The sequence below is a fragment of the Lepidochelys olivacea genome (assembly GCF_965140295.1).
Source record: "Lepidochelys olivacea isolate rLepOli2 genome assembly, chromosome: 3".
NCBI classification, from domain to species: Eukaryota; Metazoa; Chordata; order Testudines; family Cheloniidae; genus Lepidochelys; species Lepidochelys olivacea.
Genome location: NC_140413.1, coordinates 106,335,758 through 106,358,310, shown reverse-complemented (window position 1 = coordinate 106,358,310; position 22,553 = coordinate 106,335,758). Strand labels below are relative to the sequence as shown.

Sequence of the window (22,553 nt, the reverse complement as noted above, 5' to 3'; positions counted from 1 at the left end):
CAGCACAGCAAAAAAGCAAGCATTTTCCTGAAAGGTGTTGTTACTATATAGAATCTATCTACAATAAGGGTTGTTATCACTTACTGGAGTTTCTTTAAAGTAAAACTGTGTATGTGGGTGATAAATCAATTTCTCACCACAATTGTGGGCTAAATGAATATAACGTGTCAATCCAACAGAGGATGAGGTACCTCTGACAACTAACTTAGTGCAAGAATTGTTTGCCTTGTTATCCTAGAATGAGGACAGTACGATCCCTCATAAGTGACATTCCACAAGAAAATCTGCAGTAACAAATATGAATTATAGTTAAATAACCCACTTACTTTATGACAGCTTGAAGCTTCTCACAGAGCACAGTGAGGACAGACACAACATCGTCGCAAAGGGACTCTACTGTTGAACCTCCAAAAAGGACAAAGGTAAGTGGCATTATGTATGCTTAGCTTGCTTACCATCAACCACGCCTCCCCAGTCTTTCAGAGCTCACCCAACTTCCGTGACTTGGGTCTGTAGTTCTCAACTGTGGACCATGGGCTACCAGAATTCACAAGAAGAATGCTGTGGGGAAGGTAGTGGGACGGAAAGTGATTCTGCTACAGAATCTCTTTCTGAGCGAGTGACCCACAAAATGAAAAAGTAGCATCACTAACTTGGAGGAGAACACTAATTGCTTAAATCCATTTATGGAAGTTTGGGCCCATTCCTCCAACTCAGACAAGAAGAAAAACAGCAAGTGGCTCCAGTCCTCCTGCTTGGCACCTGACTAGAGACAATTCATCAGGGTTATTAAAATCTTGGTGGCTTTTCCTATTGTTGGTCTCTGTGCTGCTCCTTCCAACCACCAGAAATCTATGTAACAACCAAGGCCCCAGTCCTGTACATGGAACTGTGTGGGCAGAACGTAATGCCTGTGTGGAGTCTCATTGGAGTCAGTGGGCTCCACATGGGGCACAAGGGTCCACCCCCACAGATCCAACTGTGGGATCAGGGCCTAATAATAAAGACTTTAGCGATCAGAGAATATAGTGGAGACAGGTGTTAGGATATAGATATTCAGGCCTGTCTGTAAAGGCCTATACTCTAAGAATTTAGGTGTATTCTAATCACTTGGCTAGTTATAGAGGTCTAAAAGAAAGAATCAAAATCACTGACTGCCAGCGTAAGGTCCTTCTCTTACTGTGACCGTCTGAGGCCCTGTTCTTAGGCTAAGGCCTTTGGCTAAGCAGCAGAGGCAGCCATAAGCTGGGAAGCGACCAGTCACATCCTCACATTCCAAACTAGTCACATTGAAATAAGGTGCTATTGGGCTGTTACGAATACAATCCTGTCCTGATAATGCCTATCGCCTCCAGAGAAAGGGAAGTGCCTAGAAGATGTAAAAGGAAACTTAGTTTGATAGCATCTTGTCTGGTAAGAACTCACTTATCAATAGCTGGGATGTGAAATCCTCACTTCTGTATTGTTTTGTCATTATAGTTCCCACTTTGCTATTGTTTGTCTGTATAATCTTTGTCTGGTTCTGTGATTGTTCCTGTAGGATGTATAATTAATTTTGCTGGGTGTAAACTAAGGTGGTGGGATATAATTGGTTACATAATCATGTTACAATATGTTAGGCTTGGTTAGGATTTTCAGTAAAATGATTGATTAAGGTATAGCTAAGCAGAACTCAAGTTTTACTATATAGTCTGCAGTCAATCAGGAAGGGGATGTGTGTGTGGGGGGAAATGGGAACAGGGAATGGGGCGGGGAAATTGGAATCATGTTTAGCTAAGGGCAGGAATGGGAACAGGGCCACAGGTCAGGCTCTGTGGTGTCAGAGCTGGGAAGGGAGACAATAAGGAAGGAAACTGGAATCATGCTTGCTGGAAGTTCACCCCAACAAACATCGAATTGTTTGCACCTTTGGACTTCGGGTATTGTTGCTCTCTGTTCATACGAGAAGGACCAGGGAAGTAAGTGGATGAAGGAATTAGCCCCCTAACAACAGGGCCTAGGAAAAACCTTAGGAAACTAACTGATGCTGTGGCATGATGAAGGTGAAGCATATTAGCACTCCCCCTCTAGCAGAGCTATCTGTCAGGACCTGCAAAAATATTAAAATTATCCGCTAGTTATGTAACACGGCTGGCCCAATAAGTAAGAAATTGTGTGTGTCTCCAGACCCCTCCTAATCTCTGAAGAAAAAGTCCTTAGAACACTGTTCAAACTTTGGAAGGGAACCCACTTCACTTTAACCCTGCCCACAACACTGAATATAGTTGTGGAGTTAAGTTGCAGAGACAGCATATTGTAATAATTAGTTATTGCTTTCCTCTAGGGAACACCATTCACACGGTGCAGATGAAGGTATAATTAAAGGTGTTGTCAGCCAAGAAGATTTTGCAGACACTTCTCAGTTCTGAAAGTAACCAGAGCCCTTGTACAATGAGTGGGGTGATACCAATAAGGTGTGAGCAGTGGAAAATGAAAGGAGCAGCATGACTGCAGAAGATGTAAACACTATGGCAACCGGGTGTCTTGGCAACAGTAGGCAAATACAAGGAATAGTGAGAAAGAAAATCAGATTTTAAAGAGTCACTATAAAAATAAAGTGGCACAGATACCTTGGCTCTTGAACTCTTGCATGGCTTCATGGTTTTCAGTTGTCTATTGAGGGAAAAGAAACATTGTAATTAGAATAGGTGGAAGAATAGTGCTGAAGGTATATGCAGCACTTTAAAGTACTCGGTTCCTAACCTTAAAAAGCCTTCGTGTGGGATTAAGGTCAGAAAAGCAAGTGTAAAGTCACAACTTCCTTGGGTGTCGGTCATACCTGTTTTTCTTACTTTACTAATTTTGAAGGAGAAATTTTCAAATGTGCCTAAGTCCCATTTTCAAAAGTGATTTAGACACCTAAGTCCCATTGAAAGCCATTGGGGCAGACCCCCAGGTACCTAAGTAACTTTTGAAAATGGGACTTATATCTTAAATCACCTTGGTGCTCTTGAAAATTTTATACTTTATCACGGTTAACACTACAGAGGCAATACAGCTAGAAATGCCCTCTTAGATAATCTAGTTCATTTCTCTGCCAGTGCAGGGCTGTTCCCTGTGGTACATACAGCACATGGAAGAAAAAGGTCAATTCTCTTGTCTCAACTGATGTATCATCAGAAAATTGTCAGGAACTAAGTGCAGTTTGCAGAATCTCCATTATAGTCAGGATGTAAAAGCGGAAGTAAATCAACTGTTTTCAGATCCAGATAGAATTTGCAGACCTGCCAGCTTGGAAAAAAAAAACTTTTTACTTATAAATTGGGCACACTGTATTTGAAGAAAGGATAAGTATAAGTAACCCTATCATTACATTTTACAGTTATTGCTCAGATTAATGCTATACTTAAATTTTGGCTATTTAATTTTTAAAAAAGGATCTCCATTTTACTGAACCTAGCACAACTGCTTTAAGATTAAACCTCTACACAACTGACAGCTGCAAAATCTGCTAACAAACCAAAACAAACACACAAAGGCAAATAATTTCTTCATTAATATGCAAGGAAGTGCTCATAAGTGCAAGAAGCCAAAGTCATTTCAAATTTGCCCAGAGGTGCTTATAATTCCATCTAGATAATACTTTGGAGTTTAATGCAAACAGCTCTTGTGGATTTTAATAACACAATAAAGGCAATAAAAATAAACCAGTTATTTTTTGCCAGTAAGCCAGCAGGTGAAGAAGCCCTCTGGCCCAAATCATTTAATTTGATATACATTTAAAAGGATTTGGCTTAAATTTTGTAATTAAAAAAAAAAACCCAAATATATTTTCTGTAACTAAGAATTTATTTGGTATGGGCAACATTTAATATTTAAGAAAGTTTTGGCAAAAGAATTTCAACTGGACTTCACCAAGATAAACACACGAAATAAAAACAGAAAAAGGAAGCAAAGTCAAGACAATCTGACATTGGAATGAAGCCTTTCTGCAAATCAAAATGTAGAGCCTGTCTACTGGAAGAGAAGAGTTGTTTCTGTTGAAGGATTTGTTAGGCATTCGTACAGATGGAACCCCAAAAGGAGGCAGTTTTAAACAGGACTGATGCTGGAATGCTCAAACAACACCAGAAGGCATAGCACTCAGCCACAGAACACTGCATACAGAGACACAGAAAGGACACAGCCATGGAATACTGAACCATCTGTTGATGCCGGAAGGCTCACCGTATTCTCTTGCTTTTGCCGTAACTGTAAAGTCAAGTCACTCAACATTTGGCTGAGGGTTGCCCGCACAGCGGTGTTAATACTCCGCTGGTGACAGCTAGATACATATGTCTCAATGCAAACCTGGTGAGGAAACAAGATAGCAGCACATAGATATAAACAACAATTTAACTGTAGACCATCTCAGGAGGAAGTGAAGCTCTCTTCATGCAGAAAGTCAGCCAGATTTACTAGTGAATAGTGTTAGAAAATTTTTCAGCCATGCAAATAGCCAAAAACCAATATGGTTTAAAAGCAGCATGCAATTTGTCAGGTTTCTGAAGTATTGTGCATGTTGAGGTGGCAAGACAAAAATGGCAACCACTCCCCATCCTGTCAAACTATGATGCCCAGGCAGTGGCTTGTGCTGTGGATGTTGCTTTCAAATATTAGCCCTATTGTATAATTCCAGTGATGTATTCATGACATCAACAGGGACCAAATGAACCTTCAGGAACTGTTATTCTGGAATTCTGCCCCTAGTGGATAAGCAGCAGCATCCTCTCATATGAGACTCAAAAAGGTTTTTGTTGTTTCTTTTTAGATTATTTGCGTAAATTGTTATTTGTGTGGGTTTTTTGTATGAGTAATATGTTGGGGATTTTCAGACAGCTTCTGCTACTAGGATGCAACTAGGCATCTTGATTGTTCATTGTAAATCAGTTTTAATTTAGGTTTATTACAGTGTCCAATAGCCTTTTGGTGCCCATAAATGGAAAAAAATTGTATCTGTTTAGTTTTATTATAGTGAGAGTGACTGCTATAGTTCACATTGAATCAGAGTTTCCATTCTAACTACATTTTCAGCTGCTCGTAACTTTTGAAAACTTTCATCTTTAGGATTGAATTTTTCCATTCTTGGACTCTGCCCAAAGACAATGTTTTGCAGAGAGTTATCAAAATGAAATGGAATGCTGAGGATATGGTATTATGCTGGGTGCAATGTCCTTTACCAGATTTCTTTTAGGTGGTGTTTATCTCAAGAAGAGTTTGTAATTACTGTGTTGTCATTTCTGATTCAGCAGCCTCTGGTTTGAGATATGAGGTAATTAGCACCTCCTGTAATCCCTATCATGGGATTGGAACCAGACTGTTTAACACAAACTTATTAATAAATTGTGATCCAAAGGAGCAACTCCACACACTTTGGCATATGTTGAACTCTGTGATTCTGTCTATGGCTGTGAAGTTATTCATACAAGTTCAGTCAGCCTTTATGTACATGGGTTCGTAACACTACCTGTTGTACTCTTCAGGGTGTGGTCATTCAGATTTGTCAGCATTTCTAGCATACAGTCATCTCTGAGGGTTATAACTCCTCTGTAAAGTCATCCTGGCAAATGAATACATACATTCTGCATATGCTGTGTGTAGAGATACACAAGGTGTGTGAGGTAATATCTTTTATTGGACCAACTTCTGTTGGTGAGAGAGACAAGCTATCAAGCTTGCACAGAGCTCTTCTTCAGGTCTGGGAAACGTACTCTGTGTCTTAGCTAAATACAAGATGGAACAGATTGTTTCACATAAGCAGTTAATACTTATTTCAAGGTGAAGTGGCCTGTTAACACCCCTCCAGTCATAGAGAGATAAGGAACAACACTACATATACTCAAAAAGAAAAGGAGGACTTGTGGCACCTTAGAGACTAACCAATTTATTTGAGCTCACGAAAGCTTATGCTCAAATAAATTGGTTCGTCTCTAAGGTGCCACAAGTACTCCTTTTCTTTTTGCGAATACAGACTAACACGGCTGTTACTCTGAAACTACATATACTGTATGTACACAGATTAATATACAACTGGTATATCCTGTACAGACATCTTTTTAAAGAAAATTTGAATTTAACTGGTTGTCCTTTTTCAAAGTATAGGAGCATAGATGGAATAAAAATGTTTTCTTGTTTTAGATACTTATATTTCCCTAATGAGGAGGAAGTCCAGCTTTTAAATTTTAAATGAAAATTTAAAGGTGGTTAGCTCATTATATGGACTAATCAATGCGGCTATGTACACAATCAAGAGCCTGATCCGATTCCTACTGAAATCAAAGGGAGCGTTGCCATTAACTTCTGTGGGAGAAGGACAGGGAATAAGCTTAAAATGGAACTGCTGTCCATGTGCATTACTTTTAATATAACAGAATGGAGAATAAGACCAGATCCCAGAATCCCTTTGAATTTATCATCTCTGCTCCTTTCAGCAGACATATCCAGCTGGTCCAAGAGGTGCTAATGCTTTTAAGATTTCTGCCTCATGCTAAATTTTGGGCACAATAAAGCATGATTGAATTCCTTGGTTAGAAATATAATATACTTGATTAGTGTGAATTGTGTGAGCAAAAATGCTACACCCTGGAATAATATGAACTATAGCTCTTGCACCATTCTCATCCCAGTCACTCTGTTATGTCCCAGTGTAGCATTGTGAGAACACTATACGTAGCCTGTGATATTTTGTGCCTCTTATGGGACAGAGGCAAGATAAAGACAAAATCAGTATTTCCTTTCTCGGGTTTGCATGTGTCCCCATCTTAACAATACATTAAAGCCTGATAAAGCTGAAGGCATTTGCATCAGATAATGGACAGAACCTACAGTTCATCTTGGCCTTTGGGGCATCTGTTGACCTTTGAGTGTCTTATATTTCCTAAGGTAAGTGAGGAATTTCATTCAGCATGATCTTAACTAGTAGATGTGTGAGGAAGATTAAATAGATGCATGAGGTCTCACACTGCACAGACTGTCAATGCAGTTTAAATGTGTAAAAAGGTGCCATGCAGCTATCACTACTGTTATTTATATAGTGCACAGTGCTTCATAACAGGAAAACCATCTAAACAAATACAGAATTCCTACACTGAACAGTGTACATTCTAATCCTGTAATCAGACCTTCATGATCAGACCCCAGAACTGTGCATTACATCATTGGCTTCAATGAGGAGCAGGGATCTGCCAATACAGATCCATTACAGGACTGAAGCCTAAGGAAATACATATGAAATGTCTCAGTTTACAGATAGTGTAATGCGCTATGTTGCTGAGCCAGTGTGATTTCCTCTTTATGCTCCTCTGACAGCACAAGAAAATCCTTACTCTTCTGCCATTTTCAAAAGGAGACGTGGACCAGAGGTTGCCATCCTATACCACACAAGAATTCCAGTGGGCAAGGAATACAAAATTCTATTGACCACTTACAATCATGCAATTCAGACCTTGCTGAGGCTGAACCAGTCACAGGAACTGTGTCTGCTGTGAGGGTTTGAGTAGTAATATTCTTATCTAATTCAACGTACTGAAAGAACTGTGGAAAGACTAAACTTAAAGGCAGGCTGACTTTCTGGAAAGAGCAGGATCGATTTCCCCTTTTTTCTTCCCCCGTCCCTTGTGTGTTAACGTGCAGCACTGTTGCTCAGCTGAGCTCCAGTTTCGCAAGCCAAGCATGATACCTTGTGAAATGTCATTGGTGGGGATGCACCAGCAAAAATGCGAGAGCACAGGGTACTGAAGAGGTGAGCAATGGACACTTTGATCATTTCATGCATTTGGGGGCTTCCAGCTTTGTGACATGCAAAACACAGCTAAGAAAGCAAAACACAAAGGATTAGACAAAACAATGCAATGGGTTAAACAAGACAATCTCCCAAAACATGGGTGGGAATAGATAAAAGAAGATAAACAAGTCACAAAGCATGAAATAACCTTTCATGCAGGGGCCTGACCAACATTAAAGGTATTGTCTGTAGTTAGACATAGCTAGGTTGACTGTAGGTTCAACACTAATAATATTTAAGCCATTTATACAACACTCTTCATGGTCAGAGTGCTTCACAAATATTATCTCCTTACTCTTCACAGAACTCCAGTGAGGTTAATAAGCATTATGGCCCCCAGATTAAAGATGGGGAAACTGAGGCTGAGGTTAAGGCCAAAATGCTCAGATGTAGTCACTAATTTGGGGTGCCTCCATTATGGACTGATCAAAGTGGCCAGGTTCTAGCTGTAACTCGCCAGAAGATAATTCCCATTGGAGGGGCACCCCCATTGGCAAGAGATAAGCAGGGACAGGAGAGCTGACTCAAGCACCAGCTCCACCCTAGTATGGGACACATCAGGGAAGGAAGGAAGGAAGGAAGAACGGGCACATGGCAGAAGAAAACTACGCCAATTCTCCACTGGAATAAGTTTGAGCGGCTGATGCTGGGGCCAGGCCAGTGCTGAATCAGGGAGCCATATCCAGTCCTCTAAGGGTTACCACACCAGTACTGGGAAGAGTTCAGATGCAGGGGAGAACAGTCCTCGGGCTTCAAATGTTAAAGCCTTTGTAACATGTATGGGCCAGAATCACAAAGCCAAAAGGTGTCTATAGGTGCTTTTCTGTATAGGTATACTAGCAAACGCTCCTAATGTAGTCAGAGCTGATTCTGGTTTTTGCTAGTATAGCGGATACTGATTCCCTGAACAAAATGCACTAACCCAGCAAAAGAACGTTTTTGTCCAATATACACATCTACACTCGGGCTTTTGCTGGTAAAAAAAAAAAAAAAAAAAATCACACTCCTAATTGACTTTACTATACTGGCAAAAGTTTTAAGGGTAGACATGGCCTTTTAAGAATGAGGATATGGCAGAGCTACTAAACAATGGCAGAATCCAATACTTAACATGAAACAAAGCTGGCATTTATCAGGGTGTTTTAAAGAGAAAACAGTCATGTGTCATTTGCCTATCGTTATCTGAAAATGCACAGCAGAAATAGAAAATATGACTTCAGATAATGCTCACAGTCTTTGTCCCCAGGGAACAAAGAACATGAAGCACTGACAATTGATTTCCACTACCTGAAGTAGCAGCTCAAAGGTTGAAATACTGGAGCTATTAAACCGTTTTTCCAGTGTGTATTGTATCTTAATGTATCTATCTACAGTTCATAGATACATTGGGCTAGATTCACCTTCAATTCTCACCAGCTCCTGCCCTCCACAGTGAAAAGTCTGCCAAAGAGAGGCTGCAGCAGCGGAACGGAACCGTAAGTTTGCCTCTGTATGGGGGATTGGGGCAACAGGGTTTAGCACAGCCTGAAAAAAGGGGTTGCATGGGCAGGGAGGGGGCAGGTGCTGCTGATCCAGTACATCTTTTGCTACAGCCCCAAGTAGAGAGGCTCCTACAGAGCCCTTAGAAAACAAAAGCTACTCTTCATGAGTTTGGATTTCCTAACATTACTCAAGAGGGGCGAAACCATGAGTTACACAAGTCAGCCCAAATGAGTACTATAATGTATTCTGTACATGGCACGTTTTTAGGACTGTCTTAGAGAGTTTTAACATTTTGTATGGAGACTATTTTTGTATTTCTTTTTGCGACTACAGACTAACACGGCTGCTACTCTGAAACCTATTTTTGTATCCGTCTGCCTGCAAAGTCAATTAGTGACATTTTAGCAGTTAGGTTACCATGGTAAGACAGCTAGTTTTCTTAGTTGCCATGCTTCCCCCCCACTCTAGGTAGCAACAGGATCAATTTCATCCCCAGATTTATAAAACGCTACCACTGCCAGGTAAAGCGAGGCACTTCCATCAGGTTTTCTTTTCCTCACGCACCAAGGAAAAACTGACATTGACTCGCAATTGTTAGTCATTTTCTTTCTCTGCTCACTAATTTCACTTGCAACTTCCCAAGCTGCCTTTTAAATAAGAGCAGAACACAGACTGATATCCCCATCTGTAATTATCAATGCAAAAATAATAAACAATAATTATTTTTATTATTCCCCACTACTGAAAAGAACAGCTAACAAGTGCTGTAAAAACAGAGGGGTGTTATGTCATGGGGTTTCCAAGGATTTTCATACAAACCTTTTCATTGCTGTATTATACATGTTGAGTGTGTATACATTCCCCTCAACGCTATGCAGTGTAATTCAATATAATTTTATACTATATTATATACACAACAGCCCTTGTCATGCAATAGGGCTGAGTATTTCTATGCATTTCTTCCTTCCAGGCTACATGAGAGGCTCACTGCTTGAAACTCACTGTGCAACTAAATAGGGCACTTGTCTGAAAATGCTCACTTATAAACAGATCTGCTGTCGGCAGGTGCATTTTCTAGCTGCCAAAGCCCTTTTTACAATTTAATCCAGACAAATGTAATGAGGACAAGGGCAGACTGATTAATGCCAGTGGGACAACGTAATAAATCTAGGGATGTAATAATTCCTTTTCTTGGAGGCATCAGGGATAAGGGACACACTAACAATGCACATTATAGGTCAATCTCATCTCTGATATAACTGTATTGACTTTGGTGGAGTTTCACTAGATATGAATTTAGCCCTACATGTTGTTTTAAAGTTGAAGAAGAAAATGTTATTACTGTGAAAGGTAAAGCAAAACATGCAACGTTTTAAACACAGACAATATTGTAATACACAGCAGCCACTAAGAAGAATTTCCATGAATAGGAAGTGCATCTTCCAGTGCATTTCTACAGCTGTCAGCACTGCGGTTGCTAATCATGTTGACTAATAAACAGTAACACAGGTAATATCAATCATTAAGAATAACTGCAATTGTTTTGACTAAATCAATCCCAGTCTATGTATAGAAAGCACATTCTAGTTAGTGGCAACAGGTCAAGAAAAACAAGCAATGTTAGTGGGGGATGGAGGGCACTCACCTCAGCAATCTTTAGCACTGAACTTCCATTCAGGTCAAATGTGGAGGTGTACGTGATACAGAGCAAAACCTTGAACACAGGAGGGGGAAGCACAAGAGCTTTAGTTTCATCCACCATTTCTAGTTTGTGGTTGAGTTTTTATATTGTCTATTGTGTTTCCTAATTACTTTTTCTTCATCATACTCTTTTAGACACAACTCCTTCCATTTTCCACAGCAGCAATTACTAGGGTTGGGGAGGGCAATGAAATTGCTGACTGCTTCCTACTTGGAAAATTGTGTCCGTTGACCCAAAAAGGAAAGTCACCGCAACCGCAGATGTTACGTTGCTCTATATGTACACATCTTTCAGAGAGGAAGGATGGTTCAGTGGTTTGGATATTAGCCTGGGACTTAAGAAAGCCTGGTTCAATTCCCTGGCCTGCCACTGATTTCCTGTGTCATCTGGGGAAAATCACTTAGTCTCTTTGTGACTTAGTGCCCCATCTGTAACTTACCTAACAGGGATCGTGTCAGGATAAACACATTAAAAAGACTGTAAAGCACTCAGATACTATGGGAAGTGAGCAGCCATGCAAATAAATATGAAAGAAAGCAGTGAACAATTTAGAAACCAGTCCTTGCATTGGCATCAATATAATCAAGATTAAAAATTTACAATCAATAACTTTAATTAATCCACAAAAGATCCCTGCCAAGAAGGAAAACAGAAAAGGGAGGGTCTTGAAAAGGACTGGGGAGGCTTAAAGGGATCCCTTTGTCTGACAATATTTTCATCTTATTATTATTTGTACTACACTCGTGTCTAAAGGATCAAAAAAGGCACTCTACCAACACCTAGAAAGAAACCTTCTTCCAACCAGCCTAAATTTGCTCATGATTATTTGTTCCTGTGCCAACATTATCCTTTAGCTTAAATAGCTTTTCATCTCTCTGGTGTTTTTCCTCTCCCTCACCTCCCCCCCATATATATTTACTGTAGACTCCACATCTGGGAGAAAGATTCCTCCATGCAGCTCGCTTGCAGCAGACACAAAAATCATCCATTACTGAAGGTAAGTGCAGGGAATTTAAGCTTTAGCACTAAGGATCCTTTGATCATCATCTGTCAGCTCTTACAGGTACAGAGGAAAAACCCATCTGTAGAAAAATGTGTCATTTTCCCCATAGCATACAAATGTCGGTATCTTCCTAAGCATTCACTTGCCTGTCAGCCTGAAAAATGAGTGTGTTCTTTGCGCTCAGAAACAAGATGGATCTTTAAAAACGATATGGGATGTAACTCTAAACACCACCAGAGCACAGAAATGGACAAGTTTGATTTCATGCATTTATAATTTGCCCTACCAACAAGCTACCCCAATTTTAAAAAAACATCTGCAAACAAGTCAGGAAGATCCAGAAGCTGAACCTTGTTAGCCAATACATATATGTTAAGTGTACTATATACCACATTAATGTATAATGAAATGTTGTAATGCTTAATGTCTGTAAAGTGCCTTTAGATTATCAGATGCAAGTTGCTCAGTATCATTATTTCCTGGTGTTGCCAAGAAATACAACCCTCTCTGGGTACATTCAAGATATTAACAGTATCATATTTTACTTATCTTGACAAAAACATCTCCTGAATTTGGGTGCTGGGACACACATCCTTAGCACTAAGTTGATAAAAAAAAAGAGAGGAGAAAATGGTACTCTTTAACACTCCCACAAAACAAATAATAAAGAATATTGTAAAAAAGAAAGTAACATTCAGAAGAGTTCAGATACTCCATCCAGATATACCCATTTCATTGATGGGTGAATTCTGCACATGATTTGGTATGCCATAAACATATTCCATACCTGTTCACTACTGGATTCATAGCACCTTTCACTTGAAATGTTTTGTACTGCTCATAGCTGGAGACAGGATGAACTGCCAGATGGATCACTGGTCTGATCTGGCAATTCCTGTGTTCCTATCTGATACAGAGGTCATATTTCATATGCCACAGGTCTCTAAAAGGTGTGCAGGTGCATCTTAAACACCCATATCTGAATATCTGGTCCACAATTTGCAAAGTGCTATTGTACCCTTTAGAATACAAGGCCTTACATCAATGTAAGGTACAGTTTTCCCTGGCACTAATGACACACAGTACCCCTTGTGTGCTTTGTGTGACTTCTCTGCTCTTTTATGGCAGCTTAGCCAAATATACCTTTGTAAAAGATTTCGTGCTTTGCAGAACATTCTGTGAAACACAAGGGAATTTATCCCATAACTGTATTCTTATGAGGCTCTGCTTACTGAAATGATGATTCCTATTTCTTCACTCATTTAATTTTCTCTCCATCTTCTGTCTTTAAGTGGCTTCAGTTTGAGTAGGCAGGAAATGTGTCTAGTCTTTCCTGCCAGAGATGCCAGTGAGCCTTAAGTAGTTGGCAACTGACTCAGTTTCTGGTATTGGAGTCAGACACAAAACATGACAAATGTGATCAGCTGATTGCTGATGAAGAGGTGACAATGAAAACATGTTTTGAAATAACAGGGAATTCAGGCAAAAGTAGATTTGAATTTTAATAATTTGTAGGGGTTCGATTTACAACAGAGTGGGGAAGCCATTCTCTCACACAGGTTGTGGGCCTTACTGTCTTCTAAGGCCTTGTCTACTGACAAAAACAATATAGTTAAGGTTGTCCCTCCCCTCCCCTCCCCTCCCCGCCTCCCAGTGCGGATGCAATGATACCAGTATAGAAGTGCTTAAGGGGAACAAGCTATACTGGTATAAGCACTTCAATACTGATATAACTGTGTCCACACTAGGGGTTAGGCTGGTAAAAAGAAATTATATCCCTAACTGAGATAGTTTCCTGTGTACAAAATCTGTATGCCAACTTGGATTTGTCAAAACAAATCATGTCAAACCCACTTAATAGAGGGGAACAAGACTTGTGGATAGGATGGAAGCAGTACATGGGATGTATCTCAACTTTAGTAAGGCTTGTGATATCATCTCACATGACCTTCTCAAACAAACTAGAGAAATACAGCCTAGACAAACCTACTATAATGTGGGTGCATAACTGGTTGGAAAACTGTATTCAGAGAGCAGTTATCAATGGTTCACAGCCAAGCTGGAAGGGCATAATGAATGGGGTACCACAGGGATCTGTCCTGGGTCCAGTTCTATTCAATATCTTCAGAAATGAAGTGGATAATGGCATAGAGAGTACATTTATAAAGTTTGCAGATGGTACCAAACTGGAAGGGGTTGCAAAACCTTTTGAGGACAGAATCAGAATACAAAATTATCTTGACAAACTGGAGAAATGGTCTGAAATAAATAGTATGAAATTCAATAAGGACAAATACAAAGTACTCCACTTAGGAAGGAATAATCAACTGCACAAATACAAATGAGGAATGTTTGCTTAGAAAGGAGTACTGCAGAAAAAGAACTGAGGGTTATAGTGGATCACAAACTAAATACAAGTCAACAATTTAATACTGTTGCAAAAAAAGCAAACATCCTTTTGGGATGTATTAGCAAGAGTGTTGTAAACAAGACATGAAAAGTAATTCTTCCAGTCTACTCAGCACTGATAAGGCCTCAATTGAAGTATTCTGTTCACTTGTGGGCACCACACTTCAGGAAATTGGGAAAAGGTCCAGAGAAGAGCAACAAAAATTAAGGGTCTAGAAAAAACATGACGTATAAGGGAAGATTGAAAAAATTGGGTTTATTTAGTCGGGAGAAGAGAAGACTGAGGGCGGTCATAATATCAGTCTTCAAGTACATAAAAGGTTGTTATAAAGAGGAGGGTGATAAATTGTTCTCCTTAACCACTGAGGACAGGACATGAAGTAATTGGCTTAAATTGCAGCAAGGGAGATTTAGGTTAGACATTAGGAAAAAACTTCCAGACTGTCAGGTTAGTTAATCAATGGAACTAATTACCCAGGGAGTTGTGGGATCACCATCATGGGAGGTTTTTAAGAACAGTTTAGACAACCACTTGTCAGGGATGAACTAGAATCTGTAATACTTAGTCTTGCCTCCGTGCAGGGGACTGGACTAGAGGACCCATTGAAGTCCCTTCCAGTCCTATATTTCTACAACTCTATGGAGACTAGACCTAAGATAGAAAAGATGGGCTTTTGACTAAAACCCAGGACTAGTCACGGGTTCTGATTCTTTTCCCAGACCTGCTGCAGGCTTCTTTTGTGACCCTGGCCAAGTCATAGGTAACCTGTAACTTCTCTGTGCCTCAGCTGTCCAAAAATGGGGATAAAAAGAGTTCTCTACCTGAGGCTTAGTTCATGAATGCTCTTTGAGATCTCAGATGGAAGGTGCTATAGAAATGCAAATTATTAGTTCGTTACAAATGATTATTTAGATCTACTAAAAACAGTAATATACTTCTCACCATCTAACACGCTCCAGCCACAGACTAAATATGTTAAACACAAGCATAAACACCACAGACAGATTCTGTACTGAAAGGAAATAATGTGCATTTCACTGGGACATGACATTTTACCTCAGCAATGAATGGCTGTGAAAGTGTAAAACAGACCACCAGGCAATTTCTAATGGCATCTTTTGTAGAAAAAACAGTTCTTCTCTCATATATCAAGGTGGACATTAGAAAGGGGACTTTATAGTAAAGTACAATGAGAAGAGAAGCTAAAGGGAAGGAGCTTTACACAGTTAGGAGAGCCTGAAAAGAAACAATCTTATAAATAAGGAATATTGTTACTGCTGTGATTCCTGCAAAGTCAAACAGGTTCTATTATCTTGTAAAGGTTCTGATCAAATCAGATTTCTAGCAATGGGTGACCCATAATAAAAACTGTTCATTTTAATTATTGGTGGAGCTCTGCCCATCATGGAACAAGAAATACTGTCTTTCTCCCCAGAGCCCAGGATACAAATGGTATTACAAGGCAATATCAAACAGCATGCACAGATGGGTTTTCACAATGGGCAAAGAGAAAAAATAATTGCTTTCTGTAATACACTGAAAGTCACTTTTTACAGAAGGACTTTACTGTATAAAAAGAGGGTCACTTTAATTGGAATTGCAATTTCTACCCTGAAATGCATTGCAATCAGATAATGAGTGGGAGAAAGTGAGTACTACCCCCATTTTACAGATGGGGAAAGTGGGTGAGAGAGGATAAGAATTCCAAAGGCACTTAAGTCCAATGAGACCTAGGTGCTTTTTAAAATGTTACCCAGGGAGATCAACTGACTTGCCCAAGGTCCCACAGGAATGTCTGCGACAGAGCTTGGAAGTTACACCAAATCTTCCGAGTCCCAGTCCAGTGCCATATCCACAAGACCAATAGGGTCCTATGGTATTAAATTTAATTATTATTATTTTTTAGGGGTGGAGAGAAAGGAAGGGAATGGAGACTGGTTTTCTGTAGTGCTAGGATCTGAATACCTGTTAATAAATATGAACCTTACTGCAAAGAAACACAACCAGGAAACATCTTGATAGCTGATGGAATATCTGTTAGTCTGATCATACAGGTTTCTCTAGCCTTGTAAGGAAAACAAGGGCAAAAGAAATGAAGAAGTGCCTTAATGACTCTACATGGATCATTGTATACATCATGGCAGCTTCTAATTCTGGGGAGGATGAAGACAGTGGTTTCCCATGAATCAGCAGCTGTGAAAGGCTTGGCTATCAGTAGGAATTGGTTCTGGGTTATCAATGCACCATGGTTTCAGACAAGGACTCGTACTTGGTGTGGAATAACGTCACATGACATTCTGAATGTTCCCAGAAGAACATGCTCACTAATTCACTGGACTAAAAACTACTGCTGAAAACTACTTAAGTGTGAAACTTCTGCTTATGTAGCACAGGGGTAGGCGGGAAGGCAGTGATTTAGGGCAATCACCTAATAGATATTTTACAAGTTTCTTTAATGGCTCTGGCAGTGGCTTTTGTCTTCAAAATTACGATACTCTAATGTAGGGAGGATTATAAAAAGCTGACTGGCAAAGCCATGATGAGGTATTCTGCTTAACCAGCTATAGCAATATTTGAATATATCGTGTTATTCCATACACTAAATGACAGTTAACTTACAAGCATAACCAAAGCAATCACAAGAAAAACCTATAAGACAGACAAATGAATTCCATTCCCAAATGGAAAAACTCAGAGCCAGACTCTGGTGCCGCTCCTCATGTTGAGCAGTACTGCATGGGTAGTTCCACTAAGTAGGAGTATCCAAAAAACCACCCATGGCATTAGGTATGATTCAGCATGATTAGAATCTGGTCCTATAACGGCAACAGAAACTAATACAGATAATAAGAGATAAAAAGGCAAATGACAGCTGGACAATAGGATTTTTAAAAATACAAGAAGATGGGTGATTGGAAGAGTAGTAAAACCAACCAGGAAGAAGTAAAAAGAAAAATGAGAGAAGCAAAAAGTAATAGCTAGCGGCAAATTGCAGAAAACAGACCAACAAAGGGGAAATTTTAAAATATAGAAAGGATCAAAGAAACCATTGAGCTACTTTACATTGGGTGGACATAACCGTCTATATTCCAAAGGGGATCACATTTGAGAGAGAGAGAAACAAGCAATTTGTTTCCTCCTGTTGTAATGCTATTGAATATTGTTTATTTTAAAAGGCAATGAATATAATAAAAAGATTTTGCAAGAGATAGAAAAGACAGGGTAAGGAAAGGGATTGTCATTGACAGGCAGTCAATAGTGGACAAAACATTATATTAATTTGGGTATTTCTCTGACATGTGATAGAGGTATTCCTGATGCATGAAGATCATTTTATCATACCACACAATAAATGTCACAATAGTAATGTCAGTGAACCTTTCCAAATTATCCTAACAATTCTCTGGGCAAATGTTATAAGGATGTCTACCATGTCTTTCTTTCTTTTTTTATTGTGATCACAAATAAACAAACAATAAAGCTGAGGTTACATGAATCCAAGAAAAATATGAAAGTAATAAGGAAAAAAAAAGAAAGTCACATAGATCTCGATCAAAAGGTAAGTCATTTGCAATTACACCCCTTATGTAAAAATGTGCCAATGTATTTTTATATGGCCCATGTATGTATGTGATAATATAGCTTGGGGTGGTCTGTTTAGAGTCCATATTACCTGGTGTACGATTAACAGTAGCAATTCTGCTAAAGAGGAGACATGGCTGAGCCTACTAGAATGACTGTTCGGATGTGAGCAGCTGGAAAAATTTAGGGTAGCCTGAAGGCTACTCTACGTCATGCGTTCGAACAGAACTGGTGCCTGGCAGCCAGGCTATACCAGGCACATAAAAACCACGGGTCTGACCCAGAAATTTTCAAAGTGAAAGGGATTATGGGTGGTGAACTTGAGGAAATAGTTTTAGGACCTCAGCTATGATGTTCTATTTTGAGAAAATGCTTGCTAATACAATGTTGAGATTTTATTTTTATATTTATTTTATTTGCTTAGAAACCAAGAAATAAAAAATAATTCTTCCCAGAGCAATTGTATCTATTAGGGCTGTCAAACGATTAAAAATATTAATTGTGCTGTTAAACAATAATAGAATACCATTTATTTAAATATTTGTGGATGTTTTCTACATTTTTAAATATATTGATTTCAATTACAACACAGAATACAAAGTGTACAGTGCTCACTTTATATTTATTTTTGATTACAAATATTTGCACTGTAAAAATATTAATTTTTCAGTTCCCCATACAGAAGTACTGTAGTGCAATCTCTTTACCAAGGAAGTTGAACTTACAAATGTAGAATTATGTGCAAAAAACCCTGCATTCAAAAATAAAACAAAGTCCAATGAGCCCAACTTCTTGTTCAGCCAATCGCTCAGACAAATAGGTTCGTTTTTGCAGAAGATAATGCTGCCTGCTTCTTATTTACAATATCACCTGAAAATGAGAACAGGAGTTTGCATGGCACTGTTGTAGCCGGTGTTGCAAGATATTTACATACCAGATGTGCTAAGGATTCATATGTCCCTTAATGCTTCAACCACAATTCCAAAGGACATGGGTCCATGCTGATGATGGGTTCTGCTCGACAACGATCCAAAGCAGTGCGGGCCGAGGCATGTTCATTTTCATCATCTGAGTCAGATGCCACCAGCAGAAGGTTGATTTTCTTTTTTGGTGGTTCGGGTTCTGTAGTTTCTGCATCAGTGTTTTGCTCTTTTAAGACTTCTGAAAGCATGCTCTACACTTCGTCCCTCTCAGATTTTGGAAGGCACTTCAGATTCTTAAATTTTGGGTCAAGTGCTGTAGCTATCTTTAGAAATCTCACATTGGTATCATCTTTGCATTTTATCAAATTTGCAGTGAAAGTGTTCTTAAAGTGAACAACATGTGCTGGGTCATCATCTGAGACTGCTATAACATGAAATATATGGCAGAATGCGGGTAAAACAGAGCAGCTGACACACAATTCTCCCCCAAGGAGTTCAGTCACAAATTTAATTAACACATTTTTTTTTAACGAGCATCATCAGCATGGAGCGTGTCCTCAGGAACGATGGCTGAAGCATGAAGAGGCATATGAATCTTTAGCCATCTGGCATGTAAATATCTTGTGACGCCAGCTACAACAGTGCCATGGGAACGCCTGTTCTCACTTTCAGATGACACTGTAATTAAGAAGTGGGCAGCATTATCTCCCGTAAACGTACACAAATTTGCGATTTCTCTTAGCGATTGGCTGAACAAGAATTAGGACTGAGTGGACTTGTAGGCTCTAAAGTTTTACATTGTCTTGTTTTTGAGTGCAGTTATGTAACAACAAATCTGCATTTGTAAGTTGCACTTTCATGATAAAGAGATTGCACTTCAGTACTTGTATGAGGTGAATTGAAAAATACTATTTCTTTTGTTTATCGTTTATTGTAAATATTGGTAATCAAAAATAATATAAAGTGACAGTGTATACTTTGTATTGTGTTGTAACTGAAATTGATATACTGAAAATGTAGAAAAACATGCTAAAATATTTAATAAATTTCAATTGGTATTCGGTTGTTTAACAGTACAATTAATCATGAGTAATTTTTTTGAGTTAATCGCGTGAGTTAACTGTGATTAATCAACAGCCCTAGTATCTATATTTTAATATTGCACATGATTTTTAATGTTAAGGCTTTAATTATGGGTGAAGCACACAGAAATACTCAAAAGTTAAAGAGCTACCTTAGGAAGTGCTAAAATTTAAGGGTCATCTTCAGTGGCCTATGACTTTTTCAGCGTTCTTCCTTTTGAGATGAAACATGGAAATTCGCTCTTGGCTGAGGAGTTAGTTTTTTGGAAGGTTTGAGCTGAAACAGTTCCACCACTTTCAAGACTGATGAGAGTGGAAAGAAAATACATTTACCATCATACTTTTTTTTTTGGGGGTAATTTTTCTTAAGCAGCTGAAGTATCTTAACAGTTTGAAGTAGAAACTTGAAATATGGCCAGAAGATAGATACTTAGGCTGCAGATGCAGTTTTTGGTGGTTTGAGAAAATGCTGGTAGCAATTTGTGAAAGTTAAAGGGCTTTAAAATATTACTCTGTGCCCACACAGTGACCTTTCTAATTCAATCCCTTAATGGTTTACCAATGTTCTCCTGGTTCTATGACCGCATTTGTGGGTTATGAAAATCTGTAGGGAGTTCTGCCTCCTCCCACACTACACCTGAGAGTTTTTATGAAGGGATGCAGGGCTCAAAGCCCCGCCTCCTTCCATGGGACATAGAAAGATGTGCATCAAATGAGGCAAAGGAGGCTGACTCACTGGTTGCGCTTGCTGCATGGTACTATTCTAGACTTTATAGGATTTTATACCACACATCACCATGGCATCTGGTATATAGTACACAGCATTTTACTATTAGTTAAACTAATACTTAGGGCCCTACCAAATTCACAGTCCATTTTGGTCAATTTCATGGTCATAAGATTTTAAAAATTGTAAATTTCATGATTTCAGCTATTTTAATCTGAAATTTCATGGTGTTGTAATTGTAGGGGTCCTGACCCAAAAAGGAGTTGTGGGGAGGTCACAAGGTTATTGTAGCGGGGGTTGTGGTTCTGCTACCCTTACTTCTGTGCTGCTGTTGCTGGTGCAATCTTCAGAGCTGGGCAGCTGGAGGGCGGTGGCTGCTGGCTGGGAGCCCAGCGCTAAAGGCAGAGCAGTTGCCAGCAGCAGCGCAGAAGTAAGGATGGCGTGGTATGGTGTTGCCACTCTTCTGAGCTGCTGCTTGCAGAGCTGGGCCCTCAGTCAGCAGCTGCCACTCTCCAGCAGCCCAGCAGTAAGGGTGACATGGTTTGATACTCTGCTGCTGCTGGCGGGGCACTGCCTTCGGAGCTGGGCACCTGGCCAGCAGCTGCTGGTCTTCAGCCACCCGACTCTGAAGGCAGAGCAGAAGTAAAGGTGGCAATACCTCAACTCCGCTACAATAATCTTGCGCCCCCCACCCTGCAACCTCCTTTTGGGTCAGGACCCCCAGTTTGAGAAATGCTGGTCTCCCCCATGAAATCTGTATAGTATAGGGTAAAAGCACACAAAAGACTGGATTTCATGGGGGGACAGGGGGACGGACAGGGGGACGGACACCAGATTTCACAGTCTGTGATGCATTTTTCATGGCCGTGAATTAGTACGGCCCTATTAAGGGCCCTATTAAGCATGATAGAATTTCTTTATTTCTTCATGCACATTGTAGGGAGAGTGGTCACTTTGGATGAGCTATTACCAGCAGGATAGTGAGTTTGTGTGTGTGGTTTCTGGAGGGGGGTGAGAGAACCTGGATTTGTGCAGGAAATGGCCCACCTTGATTATCATGCACATTGTGAAGAGAGTTGTCACTTTGGATGGGCTGTTACCAGCAGGAGAGTGAGTTTGTGTGTGGGGAGGTGGAGGGTGTGAAAACCTGGATTTGTGCTGGAAATGGCCCAACTTGATGATCACTTTAGATAAGCTATTACCAGCAGGACAGTGGGGTCGGAGGAGGTATTGTTTCATGATCTCTGTGTGTATATAATGTCTGCAGCAGTTTCCATGGTATGCATCCGATGAAGTGAGCTGTAGCTCACGAAAGCTCATGCTCAAATAAATTGGTTAGTCTCTAAGGTGCCACAAGTACTCCTTTTATTTCTTCATTTTTCTTTTTTGAAAACAGTAGCAATTTCCATGCACAAAAACTATAAGAATATGAAAGCTGAAAAGTAAAGCAGTCAAAAAATAGGAAATGACAAAATTCAAAGGTTGTCTGTGAAATCTTAACTCTGCCCTGTTGTACATCGTATATTACAGTTGATCACGTGTTATTTTATCCAGAAAATTTGGCTCGTTTATTGTGTACACTGGACAAAAAAAATGAGGCAGGGTTGACTTAGCCTGGGGTCAAGAACTCTCTCATCTCCTTCCCTGTCAAAATTGTATGTTATAGACTGAAAAAGGGTCTGCTGAAGAGGAAAAATGGTGGTATGGGTAATGCACTGGACTGGGATCAGGTAATCTGTAGCGAAGGAGCAGGGATCATGTAGAAAAAACAGTGGGCCAGTTCCTGTCTCCCTGCCTTGTTCCCTCTGCACTGCTCTGGAGAGCTGTCCTAACAAGGCAGC

The 22,553-nt window shown here is 39.8% G+C and overlaps 1 protein-coding gene across 1 annotated transcript in view; it reads right to left on the bottom strand.

Annotated features, from left to right (window-relative positions):
* Positions 1-22,553, bottom strand: part of ARFGEF3 (ARFGEF family member 3) — a 115,894-nt gene that overhangs the window by 54,840 nt on the left and 38,501 nt on the right. The window contains exons 5-8 of the mRNA XM_084624378.1: positions 10,929-10,997; positions 4,207-4,329; positions 2,610-2,652; positions 327-405 (exon numbers count right to left, since the gene is read on the bottom strand). Of these exons, the coding sequence (XP_084480504.1) occupies positions 327-405; positions 2,610-2,652; positions 4,207-4,329; positions 10,929-10,997 (314 nt within the window). The remainder of the gene's footprint in view (positions 1-326; positions 406-2,609; positions 2,653-4,206; positions 4,330-10,928; positions 10,998-22,553) is intronic.